This window comes from Onychomys torridus, chromosome 11 (genome assembly GCF_903995425.1).
Source record: "Onychomys torridus chromosome 11, mOncTor1.1, whole genome shotgun sequence".
Lineage (NCBI taxonomy): Eukaryota > Metazoa > Chordata > Mammalia > Rodentia > Cricetidae > Onychomys > Onychomys torridus.
This window is the reverse complement of record NC_050453.1, coordinates 69703072-69723906: the sequence shown is the minus strand read 5'-3', so window position 1 is coordinate 69723906 and position 20835 is coordinate 69703072. Positions and strand designations below refer to the sequence as shown.

At 37.1% G+C, this 20835-nt stretch overlaps 1 protein-coding gene across 4 annotated transcripts in view; it reads left to right on the top strand.

The window, feature by feature from the left end:
• Positions 1–20835, top strand: part of Dpp10 (dipeptidyl peptidase like 10) — a 1497630-nt gene that overhangs the window by 1414686 nt on the left and 62109 nt on the right. For all 4 annotated transcript variants that reach the window (XM_036202538.1, XM_036202540.1, XM_036202537.1 and 1 more), the window contains 2 exons: positions 7233–7356; positions 16594–16632. In XM_036202538.1, the coding sequence (XP_036058431.1) occupies positions 7233–7356; positions 16594–16632 (163 nt within the window). The remainder of the gene's footprint in view (positions 1–7232; positions 7357–16593; positions 16633–20835) is intronic.

Below are 20835 nucleotides of genomic sequence, written 5' to 3'. Positions count from 1 at the left end.
ACAAAATGATGAAAGATGCTGATGATTGGGTGTTTGGCTAGCAATGTGAAGGAGAGAAGACAGGGGTTAATTTTCCACTGAATTTTCTTCTAGAGCATAGTTGGTCCATTCTCTCTAAATTTTGCTCTTAAGAAGGCCCGAATCAGGGTCTGGGGCTGTAACTCCTTTTGCAGAGTGATTGCCTGGCCTGAGCAAAGCCTTGGGTTGTATAAATCCCTACATTGCAATAACTAGATATAGTAGTAAACACCTACAATCCCAGCCCTTGAGAAAGGGAATCCAGATGATTAGAAGTTCAAAATCATCCTCTGCTTTTTAGGGGATTCCAGGCCAGACTGGGCTACTTGAGCCCTGGTTAAAAAACAAAACACAAACAAACAAAAAAGCAAAACAAACAAACCAAAAACTCAAAATTATCTCTAAAATGTGTGTAGCTTACCTTACTTTCTTCCACAACTTGCTGATAGGCTATTTGGTGGTCTTCCGCAAGCAAAATGTGTGAATGAAATATGATTTGTTTTAAGAACAGAAGCCTTTATATTTATAACATTTGAGCAGGACCCAGGGAGATGGGTCAGTAGCTCAATTTCATGTAGAAAAAGTTCAGGTCCCCAGAACACAAATAGAGATACATGTAATACTGTGTGCCTGTAATCCCAGTGCACTTGTGCTGAGATAGGAGCCAGAAACAAGAGAGGGACTGGAAGCTCATGGGCCAAGCAGCCTGGAGGCCATGGTGGTGCACAGCAGGAGACTGTGCTTCCAGCATGGTAGGAGAGAAGAATGACACCCAAGGGTGTCCTCTGATTCCCCCACCCTTCAACACATACACTGTGCCATGCACATACCTGGATGAACACTGAAAATAGGTATTTATTATATGTGTCCAAAGCATAAATTAAATATTGGAAACATCTTCAGCACCAACCAGATAATCATTTATGCAATGAAGTTCTAAATGTCGCAAACTTCCAAGGTGCTTCATTCAGTGTCATAGTCAACTTACCAAGGTCCATGAGATGAATCCAGTAGCTAATCTTCAAGAGTGGACTCACTGTTCATAGATAATATAGCAATCTAGTGTCCTTTTCAATCTATCAAACACATCATCTTTGTGAGTGTATGTTGTTTATAGCAAAGCAACATATATATGTGTATAGCATAGTCCATACTACGTGTGTGTATGTGGTGTGTGTGTGTGTGTGTGTGTGTGTGTATGTGTGTGTGTGTGTGTGTGTGTGTGTGTGTGTATTCATGTAGAGATATATAGAGTGAAATAGAAGACCTGGAATTTTGAGGAGTATGTGGGAGGACACAGAGGAGTTGGATTTAGGGAGTGAGAAGTGGATATGGTGAAATACATTCTACTAGTGTATTAAATTCTAGAAAAGTATTGAAAATAAATTAATGTAGTGGGTAGCCATCCCAGCCTTCGCCTGGAAGTTCCAACCCCCATTGAGGCTTCAGTAATGGTCAGGACTGCGCCATACCTTTCCCAGACCCTGCAACCTATCCCTTCACTTGTAAGTTACCCCACAAAATAAACCTCCCTTTTAACTACGTGGAGTGGCCTTAATAATTTCACCAATATCTGGTGCCTAATGTGGGGCACGAACCCATGACCCTGAGATTAAGAGTCTCTTGCTCTATCGACTGAGCTAGCCAGCTAGCTGCTCCCTTTTTTGGGAATGGAGCCATGTAGGCGTTCTCTGGTTAAATGGAACTTTGCAGGCAGGTTTAGGTACCCACCAGCTGGGGAGGAGGCTGAGGGAGGGAGCCGCCCAGGTCTTTGGAATTTGCCCCATGTGAGTGCCAGATATTGGTGAAACTATTAAGGCCACTCCATGTAGTTAAAAGGGAGCTTTATTTTGTGGGGCAACTTACAAATGAGGGATAGGTTGTAGGGTCTGGCAAAGGTATGGCACAGTCCAGTGGTGTTCTCTGGAGAACTCTGTTCTGTCTACCTCCAGCATCCAGGATCCCAGAACCAAGAGAGACCTCTCCTCTCAATCCTGGGTCTTCAACTTACTCCCTCAGCCCCACCTAGTGGGCGTGACCATTACTGAAGCCTCAATGGGGGTTGGAACTTCCAGGCCAAGGCTGGCATGGCTACCCACTACAAATTAATTTATTTTTGAAAATGTATTTGAAAACTTGAGGTCAGTCTTTTTTTTTTTCTGTAACCTCTACCTTTATTTTGCCTCTTCATTGTATTTATTAATTTTCACTTATTCATGCCATGTCATCAGATGTATATAAGACCATGCAGGAAGTATTTCTTCAGCACCAATTCTTTTTGTTCACATTGTACCATTATTCAGCTCATCCTTATTTAAAACATAAATGTGTTGATTCTGGATAGAATACAGCTCAAAAGGACATAAAATAATGGCCCAGTTCCCTTCTAATATTCCCATAACCAGACCCAGTAGAGGTGAGATGATTCATATCATCTGGAGAAGTAGAGGTGTGTTCCAAATGCTCACACTATTAGTTTAAATCATTGCAAACACTAGATGATTTTTCTAAAAAAACTTAGGAAGTTCAAAGTATTACTTTAGGTCTAGTAAAAATATTCTTTTATGATGCTTCATGAAGACATTAGATAATCATCACATTCACTTGAGAAAAAAGATGCATTGTATTTTTAAATTTTGGTTCTGCATAACACATGTGTGGAGATGTGTATGGAGGTCTGAGGACAGCTTGCTGGAGTTGGTTCTCTCCTTCCACCATGTAGGTCCTAGGAATTGGACTTTAGTTGCCAGAGTTGGCAGCAAGTACCTCTACCCAATGACCTGGCTTGCTGGACCTGCATCATTATCTGTTTGGTTCTCTTCACTCAGTGTCTTTTAGCATTTATTTACTTATTAAAGGCTTTCTATTGTCACCTGCATCACTGGTGTGACCCCGGGACTACTCCTGTCACCCGGGCTCTATGGTCCTGTGCTGTCTCTTCCTTGGCATATGTCTAGCCTGAATTTCTAATTTTTCCAAGGAATATTTGGACTTTTGGGAAAGTCTGACTAATTCATGTATCTGTTTCCATGGAGATGACTGAAAGGATCTTTTGTTTGAGTGATGAATAACATTAATGGAACATAGAATGATATCTGTTCTGAGTCTGTAGGGAGAGCTACTGTAGTGTACTTAGGGTAGAATTTCTGGGTACCATCAAAGAGAATGGAATGTCTAGGTACATAGATATATTGAAGACATAACAGTGAATACATGGAAGCCAATGACAACACAAGCATGAGCCTAGGGAGATGGCTCAGTCAAAAAAGGGCTTGTTATACAAACATGAAGGCCCTGAGTCTGATCCCAAGGACTCAGATTTTTTTAAAAAATGCAGCCAGGGTAGTCCATACTTCTAATCTTAGCACTGGTATGGCAGGAAAATGAAAATCCCTTGGACTTGCTGGATAAACTCATTGAATTAGTGAGCCTCTAGGTTACTTAGAGAGCCTGTGGCAAAAAAATAGGGGTTAGAGAGTGGCTAAGGAGGACAATGGAGGTTGAATTCTGTCCCCCATCATACTTACACACAGGTTTACACATCCACACACGTATATGCAGAAAGAAAGGAAAGAAAGCAGGAAATAAGGAAGGAAGGAAAGAAGGAAGGAAGGAAGGAAGGAAGGAAGGAAGGAAGGAAGGAAGGAAGGAAGGAAGGAAAGAAGAGGGGAAGGAAGGAGGGAGGGAGGAAGGAAGGAAGGAAGGAAGGAAGGGAGAGAGGAAGAAAGGAAGGAAGGAAGCAGGTAGGCAGGTAGGTAGACAGGCAAAGAGTAAGAAAGACAGCTAACACAGGTCTGATTGCCAACACACCCATCTTGAAATGATTCTGGGACTCCATTTCACATACCCTTTGGTCAATTCTGTCTCTTAAGCAAGGACGTGCTGTGATAGACAGTCACTAGTGACTAGAGTAGTGTCCCTTTAACCTGCTGGTCTTTGATGACTCAGTCTATGCTTGGGAGCTAACATACTGTATGATAGGAAGCAAAGTAAGATGTGAACCTAGGACACTGAGGTGCAGAATACAGAAATATAGGAAATGATTCAACTAGTACACCTCCATTTCCTCAATGCCTAAGTGTCAACCTCTGCTCTAATTTCCATGTTGTGCATATGCAACAACTTAGTGGAGCTTTCCAATATTTGGAAACACATACTTTTTGAACTGTGAATTTGTTTTGACAAATAGCTGTCACTGTTCAGATTTTAGATGGCAAGTAGAAAGTGATGCTTTCATATTAATAAGATGTATACTAAGGTATGCCATATTAGATTAGACTTTTATAAGCATGTATAAAATAACCAAATCATTTCAAAAAGATCAATATAAATTTTTTATTATAAAGTACCACCATTTATCTTAAAATTGTTACACCTAAATGTACATCCACTTAAAAACACCAGCTGCAAGCCATGTGCTGTTAGAATTTGAATTGTTATCCAAGTATCAAATCTTTTTTGAAAGTCACTCTAAACCAGGCTATGCAGTCAATAAAGTGTATCCTTTTCTGTGAAGGGATTGCATAGATTCTTCTAAAAGCACTTCAGATAAACATCTACATTATGGTGTATTATTATGGTATATTATTATTTACTTTAAAGCCTTCCATGTTATTTTCACAGCTTAGTTTGTCCCATGTTCCATGTTGTCTGGGTTAGGTAATTGAAACAAATTTTTATGTAGGCTCAAAATCATTTTGCCAATGTACATTTTTCCCTTCTATGCTGTGGATTCTTTGATTTCTATAGTCATTGATAAATATTTCCAATGTTTATATTAATTTTAATATAATTTATGGCAAGATTTGTAAATCTTTACAGTATTCATATTAATTTTAGTACAACTTTAGACATTTGTAGCTGCCATTCAGGAATATCTATTATCACCGTTCAGCATTTCTTACCCTGGCGGTATATGGGGCACACAGTTTCTTTTTCTCAAAGCTTCATTGTATATAATCTATAAAAGGCTAATGCTTACATTTTCTGTTTGTCTGTGTGCATTCCACTGTTTGTATGTGAGAGTGTGTATGATTTGAACTCCCTACCTGTGTTTGTGTTACAAGTATTATATTGTACACACACACACACACACACACACACACACACACACACACACACACCTGAGCCACCTCTCCAGACCTTTTAAGCATTTTAATGGTCATAATGCCAAATATTGCATATTCAAAATAAATTTCTTAAAAAAAATATTGAAAGTGGATCAGGACACTATTCCTTGTAGGAACCCCGGACCAGTGAGTTGGTCAAAGTATATATCCAAATCAACTGTGCGTGTGATTTGAGGTTGCCCTTGTAACTGCTTAGGGCATATGGTATTATGCGTTCTCAGAACTGGTTGGCAAATTGTAAGCAGGGCTCAGCTGGTTGTGAAAGCTTCCAGATATTTTGAATAGGCTTGAAAAACAATATGTAAGACATTACTCCATAGCAAGTTATACTTGTCCTTCTGTTGATATTTTCCATTTGACAGGCTAACAGATTTTTTTAGAGGAAACTGTAGCTGTTCAGAAATGCATACAAAAAATGTGAGATTCATGTAACTGGATCTCTTGTCCAGAGTTGTCCAAGGACAAAATATTTGTTCTTTCAGGTTTTTCTGTTTATAAATGATACTTTTAACTAACTTATATAAATATCAGCATTATTTTATTTCTTTAACTATTTAATTTTATTTGATTGTGTGCCTGAGTGTCTGTGTGTGTGTGTATATGCCATGTGAGTGCAGTACCCTTAGGGGCCAGAAGGGGGCATTGGATCCCAGAGTTGGAGTTACAGGAGATTAGAAGCTGTCTCATGAGGGTGCTAGGTGCTGAAATACTGTCCTCAGGACAATGCAGCAAGTACTCTTAATTGCTGAGACAGCTCTGCAGCCTTTAAACACATTTTTTTTTAACTCATCAAGCACAACAAGCTTTTTCTAAAGCTACAGCTCTCTTATGGAATTGGGAACATATCTAGAAAGGTTGTTGCTTTTTCCTTTTTCTCATAAATTAAACCAAGATGACTGGGTTTTGAGGTATGGGATCTCAGAGTTTTCTGATACATTGCTAATTTTTTAACATAAAATCAAAATACGTTATGAGTAAAATTTATATTACATATTTATGGCAATCCCCCATCACTTTGAGGAAATTATACATGCACAAATTAACATTATTTAATTTAATAAAATTAATAAAAATTTAATAACTAGTCATGTGCTTTACTTTGATTCCTTTTTATTTTTAACTGTTTGAGGCAAGATAAGTAACAATATTATAAAAAGGACTATGAATGAAAGATTGTAACCACTTCTAAAACTACAACTGACTTAGACAAACACTATTATATTAGTTACTTTTCTTATAGTTGTGATAAAATACCTGATAAAGCAACCAAAGAAAATAAGGATTAATTTTGTCTCACAGTTTGAGGTCACAGTCCATCCTGGTGGGAAGGCATGGCAGCAGGAACATGAAGCTGCTGGTCACGTGGCATCCACAGTCAGGAAGCAGAAATGAATGGCTGTGCTCAGCTCACTTGCACCTTTCATTCAGTCTGCAGCTCATGAAATGGTGTCACCCACATTACAATTAGGTCATCTCTCCTCAGTTAAAACTCTTTGGAAACTCTCTCCTGGAGTTGCCACTGATATGTCTTCTAGCTGATTCCAAAGTACAGTCTAGTTGACAAGAAGATTAAACAGCGCATGTACCGTTAGTACCCCTATAGCCAAATACTTCATATATAAGATAAAACCAGAAGGTTGTGTATAAGACATAATCACTAACTCAAGACTGAGTTTTGCATTCTTTTTGGCTATCAATTGTTCTTTTAAAAAAAGTATAGCATAGTATTAAAATTATATACTTGCTTCCACATGCTAGTCCCAAACAATAAACATTTTTTCTGAAAAGTCAATTATCTGCTGGTTTCCATTGTTCCAAAAATTGACTTTCTGGGAAATAATTTATTCTGAAATGTTTTCTCATATTTTCTGTATATTTGTTCATATATATGCTTATATACATACACATTTATTTGAATTTATATATGAATATTTGAACAAGAGTATATATGTCTATATATGTAGACAGACTATAATATTCTTAAAATGTTTCAGTCATTGCATATAAAACAACACATGGATCTTACTAGTATTCTACTGATTCTCAGACTCTAAACATAAATTTTACTTTTTGTTTCCAAACTAGAGAATATTACATCACCATGGTAAAATGGGTGAGCAACACCAGGACAGTGGTCAGGTGGTTGAATCGGCCTCAGAACATCTCTATCCTCACGGTCTGTGAGTCCACCACCGGGGCATGCAGTAGGGTGAGTTTAACTTACTTCCATTATTTTGTGTAAGATAAAATGGTAGGAGGTCATTGCTATGGAAGTCAGGCATGGTTAGGGTTTCATATAAGAACTTCAATATTTTACTTACATCAATAGTAGGAAAACAAATAAATCCTAAATCCTAAGTGTCTTTTTTTTTTTTTTTTTTTTTTTTTTTTTTGTGGCTGGGGAGATGTCTTAGAGAAGGAGGTGCTTTCCACACAGTCTTGAGTACCTGAGCACCTAAGTACATTCCAGACAAGTGTGGTTGACCCCTTGTAATCTTAGCATTTGGGAAGTGAAGACAGGACATTAGAAGAGTATATTTGCTAGCTACACTTGATGAATTGCTAAGCTCCAGGTTCAGCAAAAAACCCTGTCTCCATAAATAACACAAAGAACAATTAAGACACTAAATGTTAACTTCTGTCTTCCACATGCATGTGCATACACAGATAAATGAACATGCATATACACATATGCACACCCACAAGACACTTGTACACATGCAAAAAAAGGTAAATAAAAGTAAACACTATAATCTATTCCCTTAAATCATGCAATTTTTAAGGGAGTGGCATCAAGAATAAGCAAAGGAGAACACTGCCCTCTTAATAAAATGAATGAATACAGGTCTGCTGCACATAGGTAGTCTAAACAACATGGAGTTTTTGCAGTTGAGGACTTTTGTCCATATTTTGTCTTTCTATTGACATTGTTGGAAGTATCCTTTCCATCTTCTTTAGAGATGGCCATGTTCTCTTATAGCTCATGTTAGCTCTGTAGTAATATTTCCTTTCCTATAGTAAGTAAAAGACAAGAAAAAAGCTCTTGTTCCACTCTAACAGTTAGTTGAAATTCAATTTCTAAAGTTAAATTTTCTAAAATCTGCAATAACTTAAATGTGCATCACAATTAAGGCTCCTGGCCAGAAAAATGAATTGATAGTTTAAATGTTTATATTATATGTTTAATAGATATATAAAGGATTCTTGGACTATTAGCAAGAAATTTACAAATTTCTGCTGTAGAAATGGTGGAGCAAGCATTGCTGGTTACACTTTCCTCTGTAAACTACTAAAATTATATAAAAACACCTGTTTTCAGATAAGGGATAATAGAAGGAACGGGCATTCTTGGCACATGCTCTAGTGATGAACCCCATCCTTAGCCTTGTGTTAGTAGAGAAGAAGAGGCAAAGAGGTAGAACTAAAGCCAACTCTGATTGTATCACTCATCCATGTGCTCAGTGAGAATCACAGACTTACCTAGCAAGCCCCATCCCAGAAGTTGGAATGTCTAAGAAAGAACTGCACTGATCTATGAGAAAATATTCTTGTCCTTGACTCAGTGTTTAAACACTGCTTTTCCATCAGAAGGGAGCTTTCTTTTGAAAGGGAAAATTAAAATTCAATGGACAATTGTCAATCATGCAGAATTTGGGAAAGCTAAATATTCTATGTTTGGAGAATTATAACCCAGTTTTTTTCCTTCCAAAATAGTCTTAGGAAAATACTAAGTACAAGCAGTGTTGAAGTCAACAGGATTTCTGAAAACTATTAGAAATATCATTAACAAACCCCCTTATGAACAAGCACATGAAATTTTTCAGTGAAAAATATGCAGTATTTAAGGTGAAAAATTAATTGGATGGTCCTCATCACATTAAATATTGTTGAAGAAAGGACAAATAGAATTAAAAACAAGTGTGAATTCCTGAGAGCAAAAGTAAAATTGCAATGTCTGGCTGATTACTGTGTGCAGGTCAGAGAAGCCAGATTTGAAGAAGCTGGTCACAGAATATCCAGAGTTCAGAAAAAGAGAATGGGCATTTGCATACTTACTTGCTTTTCTTCTTAACTCAATTCCATGAAAACCTTAATTGCATATGTAACACTGTAAATTGATATGCATGTGAAATCATATGTAGGAAACTCTAGGATGAAGACACTGAAATAATACAAACTGAAAATACAATGATATAAGATTTCTCTATTATCAATATGTACAATGTGTCCAACATGTCCAAGAATTTGGCAAATCAAAACAATATAAAGATAAACAACAATTAAATGACTCATAATCAAGTTATTACAAATCAAAGATTTAGAGAAAAACATTGGAAATATCCTCAGATAAAACAATACTAATATAAGAGGACATAATTATGAAAATTGTCTACATTTTGTAAGACATAGCATAAACTAGAAAAGAACAGAATGAAAGATTTCAGACTGATATGCATCCATTATCAACTTAAATGGGATTGATTACATAACCACATAGGAAACATGGGTTTTAGTTATCAAACTACAGCAACAGCATTAGACCAGTGATTAGTATCACTTGGTTATGATACACTATTAACTAATTAAGAAGAAGTATCTGTACTTCTAAAATTGATGTTTCAAAATTCATAACAAGCTGGAATCATACATACAATTACTCTCAGTGCCTTTGGAAGTCAAATATATATATGTATATACGTGTATAGATACCAGTAAAGCTACAAAATATTTTAACAACAGAATATTAAAAAATAGTTTGAAAATATGTCATCCAACAACAAAAAGTATCATTTTTTGTCTTCATAATGTGAGCCTTAACCTTTAATGACTGAGCAGTCTTCCTGACCAAAAGCACTTTTTGTGTGCTAAAGGACTGTTCACAATCCTCAAACAGAAATAGAGCAAAGAAGGACCAAGGAGATGGTTGAGTGGTTAAGGGTGTTTGCTGCTCTTGCAGAGGACCACAGTTCAGTTATTAACATCTGTGTCAGGCTACACATAACCACCTGTAATTCGAGCTCCAGGTCATTCAACAAACTCTTCTGTCTTCCACAGGTACCTGTGTGTACATGGTCCACATACATACAAACAGGCATACACACATACACACAAATAATCATAAATATAAAAATGAAAAAAGCCAAGGGTCCCCTTTTTAACCATAAAAGGATTAATTTTAAAATATGTGGTAAATCAGCAAATATTTGGAAATAAAGAGAAAAAAAAATAAAAGTAACTCCAAGCCTACTCCTGTCTGGGTGTGTATTATAGAATGTGACTGTAATCCCACATTGCATCAGGAGCATCACAAGTTTGAGAACAGGCTCAATTCATCAGTGTGACTGTCTCCAAAGGTAATAGAAAGGAGGATTGCAAATGTCTGCCAGGTTCCAATGTATAGCTCATCAATGTGGAGAAGTCACAGCAGCAAGAGGTTAAGACAGCTGGTCCCAGTGTATCCATATTCCAGAGCAGAAAGAATGCATGCATGGATACTGTTTTTTTTTTTGTTTCTTCACTCAATTCCATTTTTGCACTCTTATACAGTTCAGGATCCTTTGCCTAGGGAATGGTGCAGCTCATAGTGGACTGAGTCTTCTCACGTCAATTAACTTAAGTAAGACAGTCATCCACAAATATGTCTACATCCAACCCAATGTAAAAAAAAAAAAAAAAAAAAAAAACAACCCTTGATTGAGAATCTTTTCCCATATGATTCAAGGTTGTGTAAGGTTAATAATTAAAGTGAAAATCTCAGGGAGTAAGTAGATGTTTATTGAATAGATAATTAGACAAATGAATATAAAATATGATGTAAGCATTTATTATTCAATCTTTTTAAAGGAAATAATTTATAGATAAGCAGTATGGATGAATCTGGATGGCATTATTGTAAATTAAATGAGTCAGGCAAAAAAAAAAAAAAAAGATACTGAATGGAGGCTGTAACTCAGTTATCTGGGTGCTTATCTAGCATGCATGAAACCCTGTTGTCCCATGCTTAACTTTCCATAACCTCGGATTGATGATACATACCTCTAATCCCAGATCTCCAGAACTAGAAGCAGGAGGATCTGAATTTTAAGGTTGGACTGTGGATGTAGCTCAGTTGACAGAGTGCTTTCCTAGCCTGAACAAATCCCTGGTATCAGTACTCAGAACCACATAAACCACATGTGGTAACAGTAAGAATTCAAGGGCATACTCAACCACATGGAGAGCACATTATTAATAATGCTAAAAAAAAAAAAAAAGCAAAACCAAAACCAAACTTTAACCGCCAGTATGTATGTCCAGATACAATTAAATTTTTCTCACAAACATATTTACAGAAAAATAACCCCTTAAACATACTAACTCCCAACTCTAACAATGTAAAAAGAATATGATACAAGTTGAGTAATGAGTTTGTCATGGAAATATAAGATTGGTTTAACAAGCCTAGATTAATGGAGTATGCCTATAATACCAGCACTCAGGAGACAGAGGCCAGAGATTCACAAGCATAAGGTCAGTCTGTAAACCTCATGGAGGCTAAGGAACATATCTGGGTATAAGAAGAAACCTTGCCTCAAAGGTTAAAATGAGAGGCTGATGAGACCACTCAGTAATTAGTGGGTACTGTTTGTTCAAAGTGTTTGAATTTGATTCCCAGGACCCACTTGGAAGCTGAGAACTGCCTGTAACTCCAGCTCCTGGGAATGAGCCCACCCTCATGCAGCCTCCAAGGCCTCCTACTCACTTGTATGTTCCTACATACAGTAAGACATGCATACACATAAGGTTTTTTGTTTGTTTGTTTGTTATTGTTTTTTTTTTTTTTTTTGAGGGGGCTGTTTCTCTGTGTAGTACCGGTTTTCCTTGAACTCACTCTATAGCCCAGGCTGGCCTCAAACTCATAGAGATCCACCTGCCTCTGCCTTGTGAGTGCTGGGATTAAAGACATGCACCACAACCACCTGGCTTGCATACACGTAAGTTTTATGATGAGCAATTCACCCTCAGCTATGAGTTCTGTAAGTCCAAGGTGTCCATTCACACCACTTTCATGCGAACTGCACTGTAAGCTCCCAGGGAACAAATTATTTGAGGACACAAAGAAGTTTTAAAAAATTAAGAATTGAAACTCTTCATTCCCAGGTATTAATTTTGTGGAAATAAAAACCAAGGAATCTATACAGATGTACATATGTGCCCATATTTAAACATACCCTTATTATTTTGAAATCTTTTCAAATTATTTACAAGAGGAAAAAACATCAATAATGAAACAAACAAGAAAAAATTTAAGCAGTTGGTAAAAATGTATAAAGATTACATTTTCTAAAATTTGTCATAAATTTTCTTTAAGTTTAACTGTTTCAAAGTAGAGAATTTAGAAAATGAAACAAAATAAATTTTTCTATTATAATAATATTAAGATGGAGGTAAGCTAAAATAAGGTAAAGTATTTAAATATTAAATATGCCAGGGGAAATTTAAACATCTCAGTATTTAGTGCCACAACATTATAAAAGATGTTTTTAAATGCTAAGTAAATGTTCTTGAAAGACTTAATATTGTTAAATAATCAGTTCTATTCCAATTTCTCCCCCCATTTGTTTATTTATTTATTTGTTTGTTTGTTTGTTTATCTGTTCACTTATCTAATTTATTGAGTATACCCTGGAAGAGGGCATGGGTTGCAGGGGAAGAGATGTCTTCCTGTGTTGGAGTGACGAAGTTTCTTCTTTTGTATGTGTAATTCGTCACTTGGGGAAGGAGGGCCGTTGCAGTCAATCCAGATCGACTGGTATAGTCCCAGGGGCAGGTGGATCCAGCCTGGTCTATCTTTAATCCTGACACGAATGAGTGAGTTGAAGGCCAGCCTGTTCTTTGCAAGTTACGTTTACAGGACAATGCTTCTATCTATATTGTCTTGGAAGATATTTTTGGTGAGGGTATTGCATGACTTCAGGATGGCCCCTGACAGACCTACACACTCCCTCTGTGAGCATTCAGTTAATCATGAAGCTCTGAGTAGTACCAACCAGATGCTGCTGAACATATCTGCCAAATGTTACTGGTGACTTACTTTGAGGATATCTCTTGATAATATAAGACTTGATTCCAATTTCAACATAGTCTAAGTTAAAGTTCCTTCAGTCCTCACCCCGGCCCCTTTTAGAAAGGTTTTTATGTATCTTTTGCTGACCATACTGTGTAGTAGAGGAAGGCCTTGAACTTCTGATCCTCTTGCCTTTACCAACTGAGCACTGGGTGACAGGTGTGCACCATCACACTCAGTTTTCCTCAGATTTTCTTTTAGTAAAATAAAAGCTTATTTAAACTTTTATGATGGTGTCCAGCAAGATGTCTTAGAGGGCAGGGGTGTCTGCTACCAGACTTGTAGACCTGAGTTCAGTTTCCCAGGTTCTATATGGTAGAAGAAAAAATAACTGAGAAACATTGTCCTTTGATCTCCTCAAATAAGCTGCTCTCCCTCTCTCTCTCTCTCTCTCTCTCTCTCTCTCTCTCTCTCTCTCTCTCTCTCTGTGTGTGTGTGTGTGTGTGTGTGTGTGTGTCTCCCCTCCCCCCCCTCTGTCCACCTCTCTTATTCACTTACTAAACATAAAAAATGTAAAATAAATTTATTGGGATATCAAAACAGTACTACAGAAGAAGAAATTAAGCAAAAATTGTAAGCATGGCATATATCATGCAATATTTTAGTACAGTACATCTATATGTATGCCTCCTTGGCCATTCCATCATTACCTATTTGCACAAAAGTAAAATTATATGTTTACAAAAGGATTTGCAGGGAAAATAAAACATTAGGAAAAGTTTATTCAAAATAGCTAAAAGATGGAAGGTAAGAAACAGTTAATTTACAGGAAATGGATTATAAAATGAATCATATGTATCTATTTGATATAATTCCACCTAGCAATTTAAAAAGGAATAATCATATAGGTTGGGGAGATGGCTCTGTAGGTAAAGTGCTTCCTATGCCCACACTAGGACCTGAATTCAGATCCATACAAGTCTGATAAGGCTGTATTCAGCAGTGGGCATCTGTAATACCATTTCCCCTATGCCAGAATGGGAGGTAGAGATTGGAGAATACCCAGAAATTCATAGGCCAGGTAGTCTGGCATGTACAGTAGCAAACAATTGACCTTGTCTTAAACAAGATGAAAGGCAAGGAATGAGACCTGGCATTGCCCTTTGACTTCCAAAGATGTGCCATGGCATACTCATACCTAAAGTCACACACACACACACACACACACACATACACACACACACACACACACATACACACACACACACATAGTGAATGAGAGAGAGAGAGATCACTACACAGACAAATTTTTTTTCTAAGAACAGAAATAGAATGCTGCTACAATTAAAATAAAACTATAACATGAGAATAAATCTCAAAAATGTGACACGATAGAAGCCTCATACCAACAAGTGATGTGTGGTTTAATTCTCTGACTTTATACAACCAAACAAACTGATCTGTAGGGAAAAGCTGAGAAGAATGTCTATTTTTGGAACCTCTGCAGGAGCCTGTAGAAATGGGAGAACTTGAGGCTCCTTATCTTGATAATACATAAGTATATGCAATTGTCAAAACTCCTGAAATTACACTTCTGGTCTGTACATTTCCCCTCATGTGCACATTCTAGAAAAATACTTCTTAAATAGATTTTCAAAGGAAGAGTTAAAAAGGCAGCAATTTATCATAAAATAATCTAAGTGTGGGAACTGGAGCTGAACTTATCACTTATTGGAAGTCAGTGATGATTTCCATGTTACATTTGTATCATTTTAACATCATCCCAGCCATTATATTTCATATTTTATATTATAGATTGACCAGGCATTCCTTGCATATTTGAGAAATATTCTAGATGAGTTATTACTCAATGGACAACTTGGTCATTTTAAACTTGTCCTGGATAGAGGTGTTAGTGTTCTTCAGTAAAGTTGTTGCCTAGTATGTGGGAGGCAAAGCCAGATTAACCAGAGAATCTTGTTACCTCTTCTAGGCAAGGACAATGAAAATATTTTCACAACATGACCACAAGGATAAGTTAAAATGCAACACAGCATTGTGTTTGTCAGTGCCTGCATTTATTTGAAACCTTATTGAGACTCTGGTAATTTTTCTGTTGTGTCTGAGTGTAAAAGTTTTACTTTCTGTAAATTTAAATTATATGACAAACAACAGTACATGAGAATTTAGCTCTGATTGGAGTCTTAAGAAAACTGTGATGACACTGATGAACAGCTGTCATCAGAATTTTATATCTTTCTGGTCAGAAAGAATGGCTGCTGCTTCAGTGCACACTGAGAATTAAGGAATAATTTCTTTCAATATTTTCTGATATGTGCATGGAACCATATGTAGTGAACCATTGAAAAGAATGTACTTGAAGATAGAAACTGGCTGGGGCTGTAATTCTGATTGTGTGCTTATGAGTGCTCTTTCTGAGGACCAGAGTTCACTTTCCAGCACCCGTGTTAGGAGACTCCCAACTGTATATAAACCCAGCTCCAAGGATATGATGATTTCTTCTGGACTCTAAGGACAATGTACTCATGTTCATATTCCATCAAACAGATAATATATATATATATATATATATATATATATATATATATATATATATAGTATAATAATCTAGATTTAGAAAGAACAATTGATTATAAATATGTAAAAATAGTATGAAAAATTTGAAGTGATTCCTTCCTCATTTAGAGAAGAATCATGTATAGTCAATTTAGTTTTCTGAATTTGACTACTTTTTTCAGTATATATTTGTGTCTTTCAACAAACATGAACTTCATGTCATGATAAAAAAAAGCATTATTTCTAAAATATTTTATCTACTTAACTTGAGATTAATTGGTCAAATTTGGCTTTTGCAATGATCTTGGCTGTGACACTTTGCAAGCTATTTCAAAGGAAAATCTAATCTGGCATGTCCTAGGTTTGATATTTTTCTCTAATACTGAATGACTACTAATGAGGACAAAAAGGTTATAACTTAGAGTAAATTTAATTTAAAAAAAATCTATTTTTGAATTTTACTGCTGGCTGTTTGCCCAGCTCTGCTGGAGACTTAATTTTGTTTCCAGATGATATCTACAGGTGAGAAAAACAGGGTCTGGTGGCTCACAGAATTCTGAAGAATGCAATGAAACAGAACCAGAGAGTGACTTTGCAACCCTACTACTCAGGTGATGTGCTCTTGGGAATTGTCCTCACCCAAATGCTTCATCTCTACTTTTCATCCAGTTCAAATCAATATTATCAATGGGATGGATCTCTGAAGAAATGTCTCTAGTTGAAGGGAGGGGGAAGGTTTGAAGAGAAGAGTGTAAGAAAGGCTACATGAGTGAATATTCATATTGGTTTTAGATGCTTTATGAGCTAATTGTTCTATTTCAGAAATATGAGATGACGTCAGACACCTGGCTCTCTAAACAGGTATGGTATAGGTGGCCTATGTCACATGTTGAGCATTATGAACATTTTCTTCACATATTTGTTATATAACTTTCTCTAACATGGTTTTTCAAGAGTCTAGGAAGATGTTTCATTGATCAGAACAGTTCCCACTGCAAGCATTTCCAGGATCCATATAAATGCCACATGGGTGTGGTGACCTACCTATCTATAAGGAAGGAAGAAACAGAGGCTCCCTAGAGCAAGCTGGCTAATGAAACTAGTCCTAGGGGTGTGCACTGGATCTGAGCGAGAGACTTCCACAATGACATGTACCCAAGAGTTACTGAGAATGATTCCCAACATAAGCATCAGCCCCTCACATGCACATAAATGCAGCAACATTTACCCAAAACACATGTGTTCCTACAAACTTGTGAGTGTATATGTGCCACAAACATACACACACACACACACACACACACACACACACATTGTGTGTGCGTTCATGCACACATGAAAATGGAAACCACAAAGACAATTTTTCCAGTCATAAAACTTCAAGCTTTTGCTTGACTTAAAAAAAAAAAAGTGATTCTTTTCCATTATTTTTGCTGCCAAACATGGTACCCTGTGCATTTCAGAAGCTGAGTGGGTCCTCTAGGTCAAAGCCAGCCTGGGCTACATAGCACATTAAAAGACAGCCTGGGCTCCATAACTACTTACAAAAACAAAAAAGATCGTATGTGCACGTATTTAATGTGTCCCATACATCACATTCCAAAACTTTACCCTAGAGATCCAGAAGGAAACACAGACACCTAGCCCAGTCTGACTGATTTTTTGTCAGTGACTTCTCACTGCTTTTCACAATGGGCAGTTGGAAGTAGTTGGGTTGGTTTAGATTAATTTTCTGTTCCATGTTATTCTTGTATATTATTTTAAGTGCTATGTTCTTCCTTGGTTTTAGTTTTCACCTAAATATTAAAACTTCCAAATTTTAGCTTCAAGTATTTCAGTGAGTTACAAAGTACCAAGCACAGATTTTATGTCTCCTAATCTGTTAAAGCAACCATGAAGCCCCCTTGTCCAAAGAGAACACATTTCTCTTCTATCCAGGCCTTTATTTTTATTAATAATTGTCCATCTAGCTGTTGACATGGTCCACTTATAGCTGTTTGTTACCTTTATCCATGTATCCAATCCATCATTACATTTAAAAGTTTGCTTTCCTGTCAATTGACTTTCATCCATTCACAGACCATATCTAGGTTCTGACTGTGGGTACCACAGTCACTCTTAAAACTGGCAGATGCTCAACCTTTCATTCTCCTGCCAATCTTCTCACCTATGGTTTGTGAATGACTATTGGCCGTACTATCAACCTTCTCTTCCCTTTCCATTGCTACAACTGAAACAACTGTGTATGTTCCTTCTGGCCTTTACAGCATAACCAACAACTTTGGATGGTCCACAATAGTTAAAATTAAAAATCACACTAGTTCTGCAACAAACTGTCCTAAAATCTTCTCTTTCCCATTATCATTACTCTCCAATATAAAGGGTATTCACATGTCCCCTTCTTTGGGAGCAGAATCCTCCCAAAAAGTTTCTGGTCCTAGGCCTCTCTAGTTTTTAAACTTTATCATAAACCACTTATTAAAGTCACCTCCTCCAATAATACATAGATCACATCTCTCAATACAATTATTTTAAAGTCTCATGTAATTTTTGTGTAATAAAATTTGCTATCTCTCTGGCAATATAAAACAACAGAAAAGATGTTCTCTGTTGTTTCTCATTGAAATATATGCCCACTGCAGTATTCAGCATAAGAACACTGCCATCCGTATTTCATGACTGGAAAAGAGAAGGTGGAAATACTTAATGGAATCACGTTCTTACTTGCTTGAATAGATTCCAGGCAGATATACAGAAAGCAGTACACATGGAGAGAAGGGAATATTTTACTGTGTTCTCTCTATGCATATGTGTATTAATTGAATTTTACCCTGTCATTAAGCAAAATAAAATGGAAATAAAATTTTGAATTTATAGTTAATAATATGTTTCATTCAATTAAACTAGTCACTAAAATAAAGCTAATATGAATTAGTAACCAGATAGACATTGATGTCTTCTGAATTGCTCTCCTTCACATATATTATTCTATCATTTCTTAGAGCCATAAAAATTCCCAATGGTTTAACAGGCATGTGTAGCTGAAGTTTTCTCCAGTCCCGCCTGGCCCACAGTCAGGACAAATCTCTTTCACCCTCCAGTCCCGCAGCTGCTCAGACCCAACCAAGTAAACACACAGAAACTTATATTACTTTCAAACTGTATGGCTGTGGCAGGCTTCTTGCTAACTGTTCTTATATCTTAAATCAACCCATTTCTATTCATCTATAAGTTGCCACGTGGCTCGTGGCTTACCGATATCTTAACATCTTCTCATGGCTGTGGCTGGCAGAATCTCTCTGCCTCAGCCTTCCAGTTCCCAGAATTCTCCTCTCTCCTTGTTCTGCCTATACTTTCTGCCTGGCTACTGGCCAATCAGTGTTTTATTTATTAACCAATCAGAGCAACACATTTAACATACAGAACATCCCATAGCAGGCATGGCTACATTAAATCCAACTTTATGAATGCTGACAAGAAGCCCATCAAAGCACCCAGCTATCAATTATTCAGTAAGAAAATGCACTTGGTGGTCTGTCAGAGTTGATTTTTTTTTTCCTTCAGCAGACTATGGGAATCTTACAGTGTGCTTAGAATTTCATGAAGCAGAAGAGCTGAACATGGCAATGACTGAAAGCACATTTCTATGACAATTAGGACGGCAACAGCACAGTCACTTTCAGGATAGTTGATAGAAAAGCAAGAAATGGTCTAACTTCTAAGTGCCTGAGGATGGCTGGCAAGTGTGAAGCCTACTGGAAGTTTACAGGGTCAAGCCCGGGCCCAGAAGCCTTTTTGTGAAGGATGCTCCATGTAGGAAGGCAGAGAGGGAAAGAGTGGGGTGAACCCAGTCATGTGTTTTGTGTTTTCATTATGTAGTACGTGTTGACTTATATGTTACTTGAGAGTTTCTCACTTATGACAAACATTATCATATATTTCCATGGATTTCCACAAAGTGGACAATGAAATTTATCTTGACCCTGCTATTAAGAGTGTCCATCCCAGGTGTTGGAGATGTATCACTGAAGGCTGCCATCTCCTTGCCTCGTGTTACACATGGGACAGAGCAGCGCTGCCTGCATCCATGAGTCACACACCTATAAACAGATGCACACATATGCAGTGCCTATGCTGAATGGCATTAGATGGGGCAGAAAACAGAATTAAAGCAAACTAAAGCTGTTGGCAGGAGCAGATGGTCATCACACAGAAGACGACACTAGACCTAAACCATGTAGACTGAAAAGGCAGAGCCAGATACTGATCAGACAAGTATGAAGGCCATGGTGAAGCAGGAGGCAGCTCAGGCCTAGGGAGAGTAAAAGGAGAGGGAGAAGTTCACAGTAGCTAGGCGGGCCAAGACATTCCAAAGTATTACACCGGGGCAGGAAAAATGGTTTGGTGGCTAGAGCGTGCACTTTTGCAAAGGACCTGAGTTTGGTTCCCTGTACCCACTTGGGTCACTCACAAACACCTGTAACTCCAGCCCCAGAGGATCCCACACCTCTGGTCTCCACAGACACTGCCACATGAGCACCTAAGTATAAATTAAAATAATAAAATTTAAACATTTTTAAATCTTACTTAGGAAACCACACCACATGGAGAATCAATCTTTAATTAGGCAGAAAGGAATGTGATAATATATTAGATGTCAGCTTTCCTAATTTATTGTGTGTACATTTGTGTGTATACAGGTATGTCTCTATGTAAAATTAATATACAGATATGTTCTTCCTGAGCAGGCTTTCTTTTTCTCTCTGTTTCTTTGTCTCTCTGTCTCTCTCTCCCTCACACACATAAACACACACACACACACATACACACACACACACACACACACACACACACACACACACATGCATGTACCACACAAAACAAAACATGATGTATATGAGTAATATAATGGTTTTCAAAATCTTAGTAATTGTATACATATTTGTCACTATGATTTAATTAAAAACTCACCTGAGGTTCACAGCTTGAAGTGAGCATTTTGTGGGTATGTTTGAGGAGAAATGAAGATTAATGACAGGGGATTTAGAGTAAATTATCTTCTGT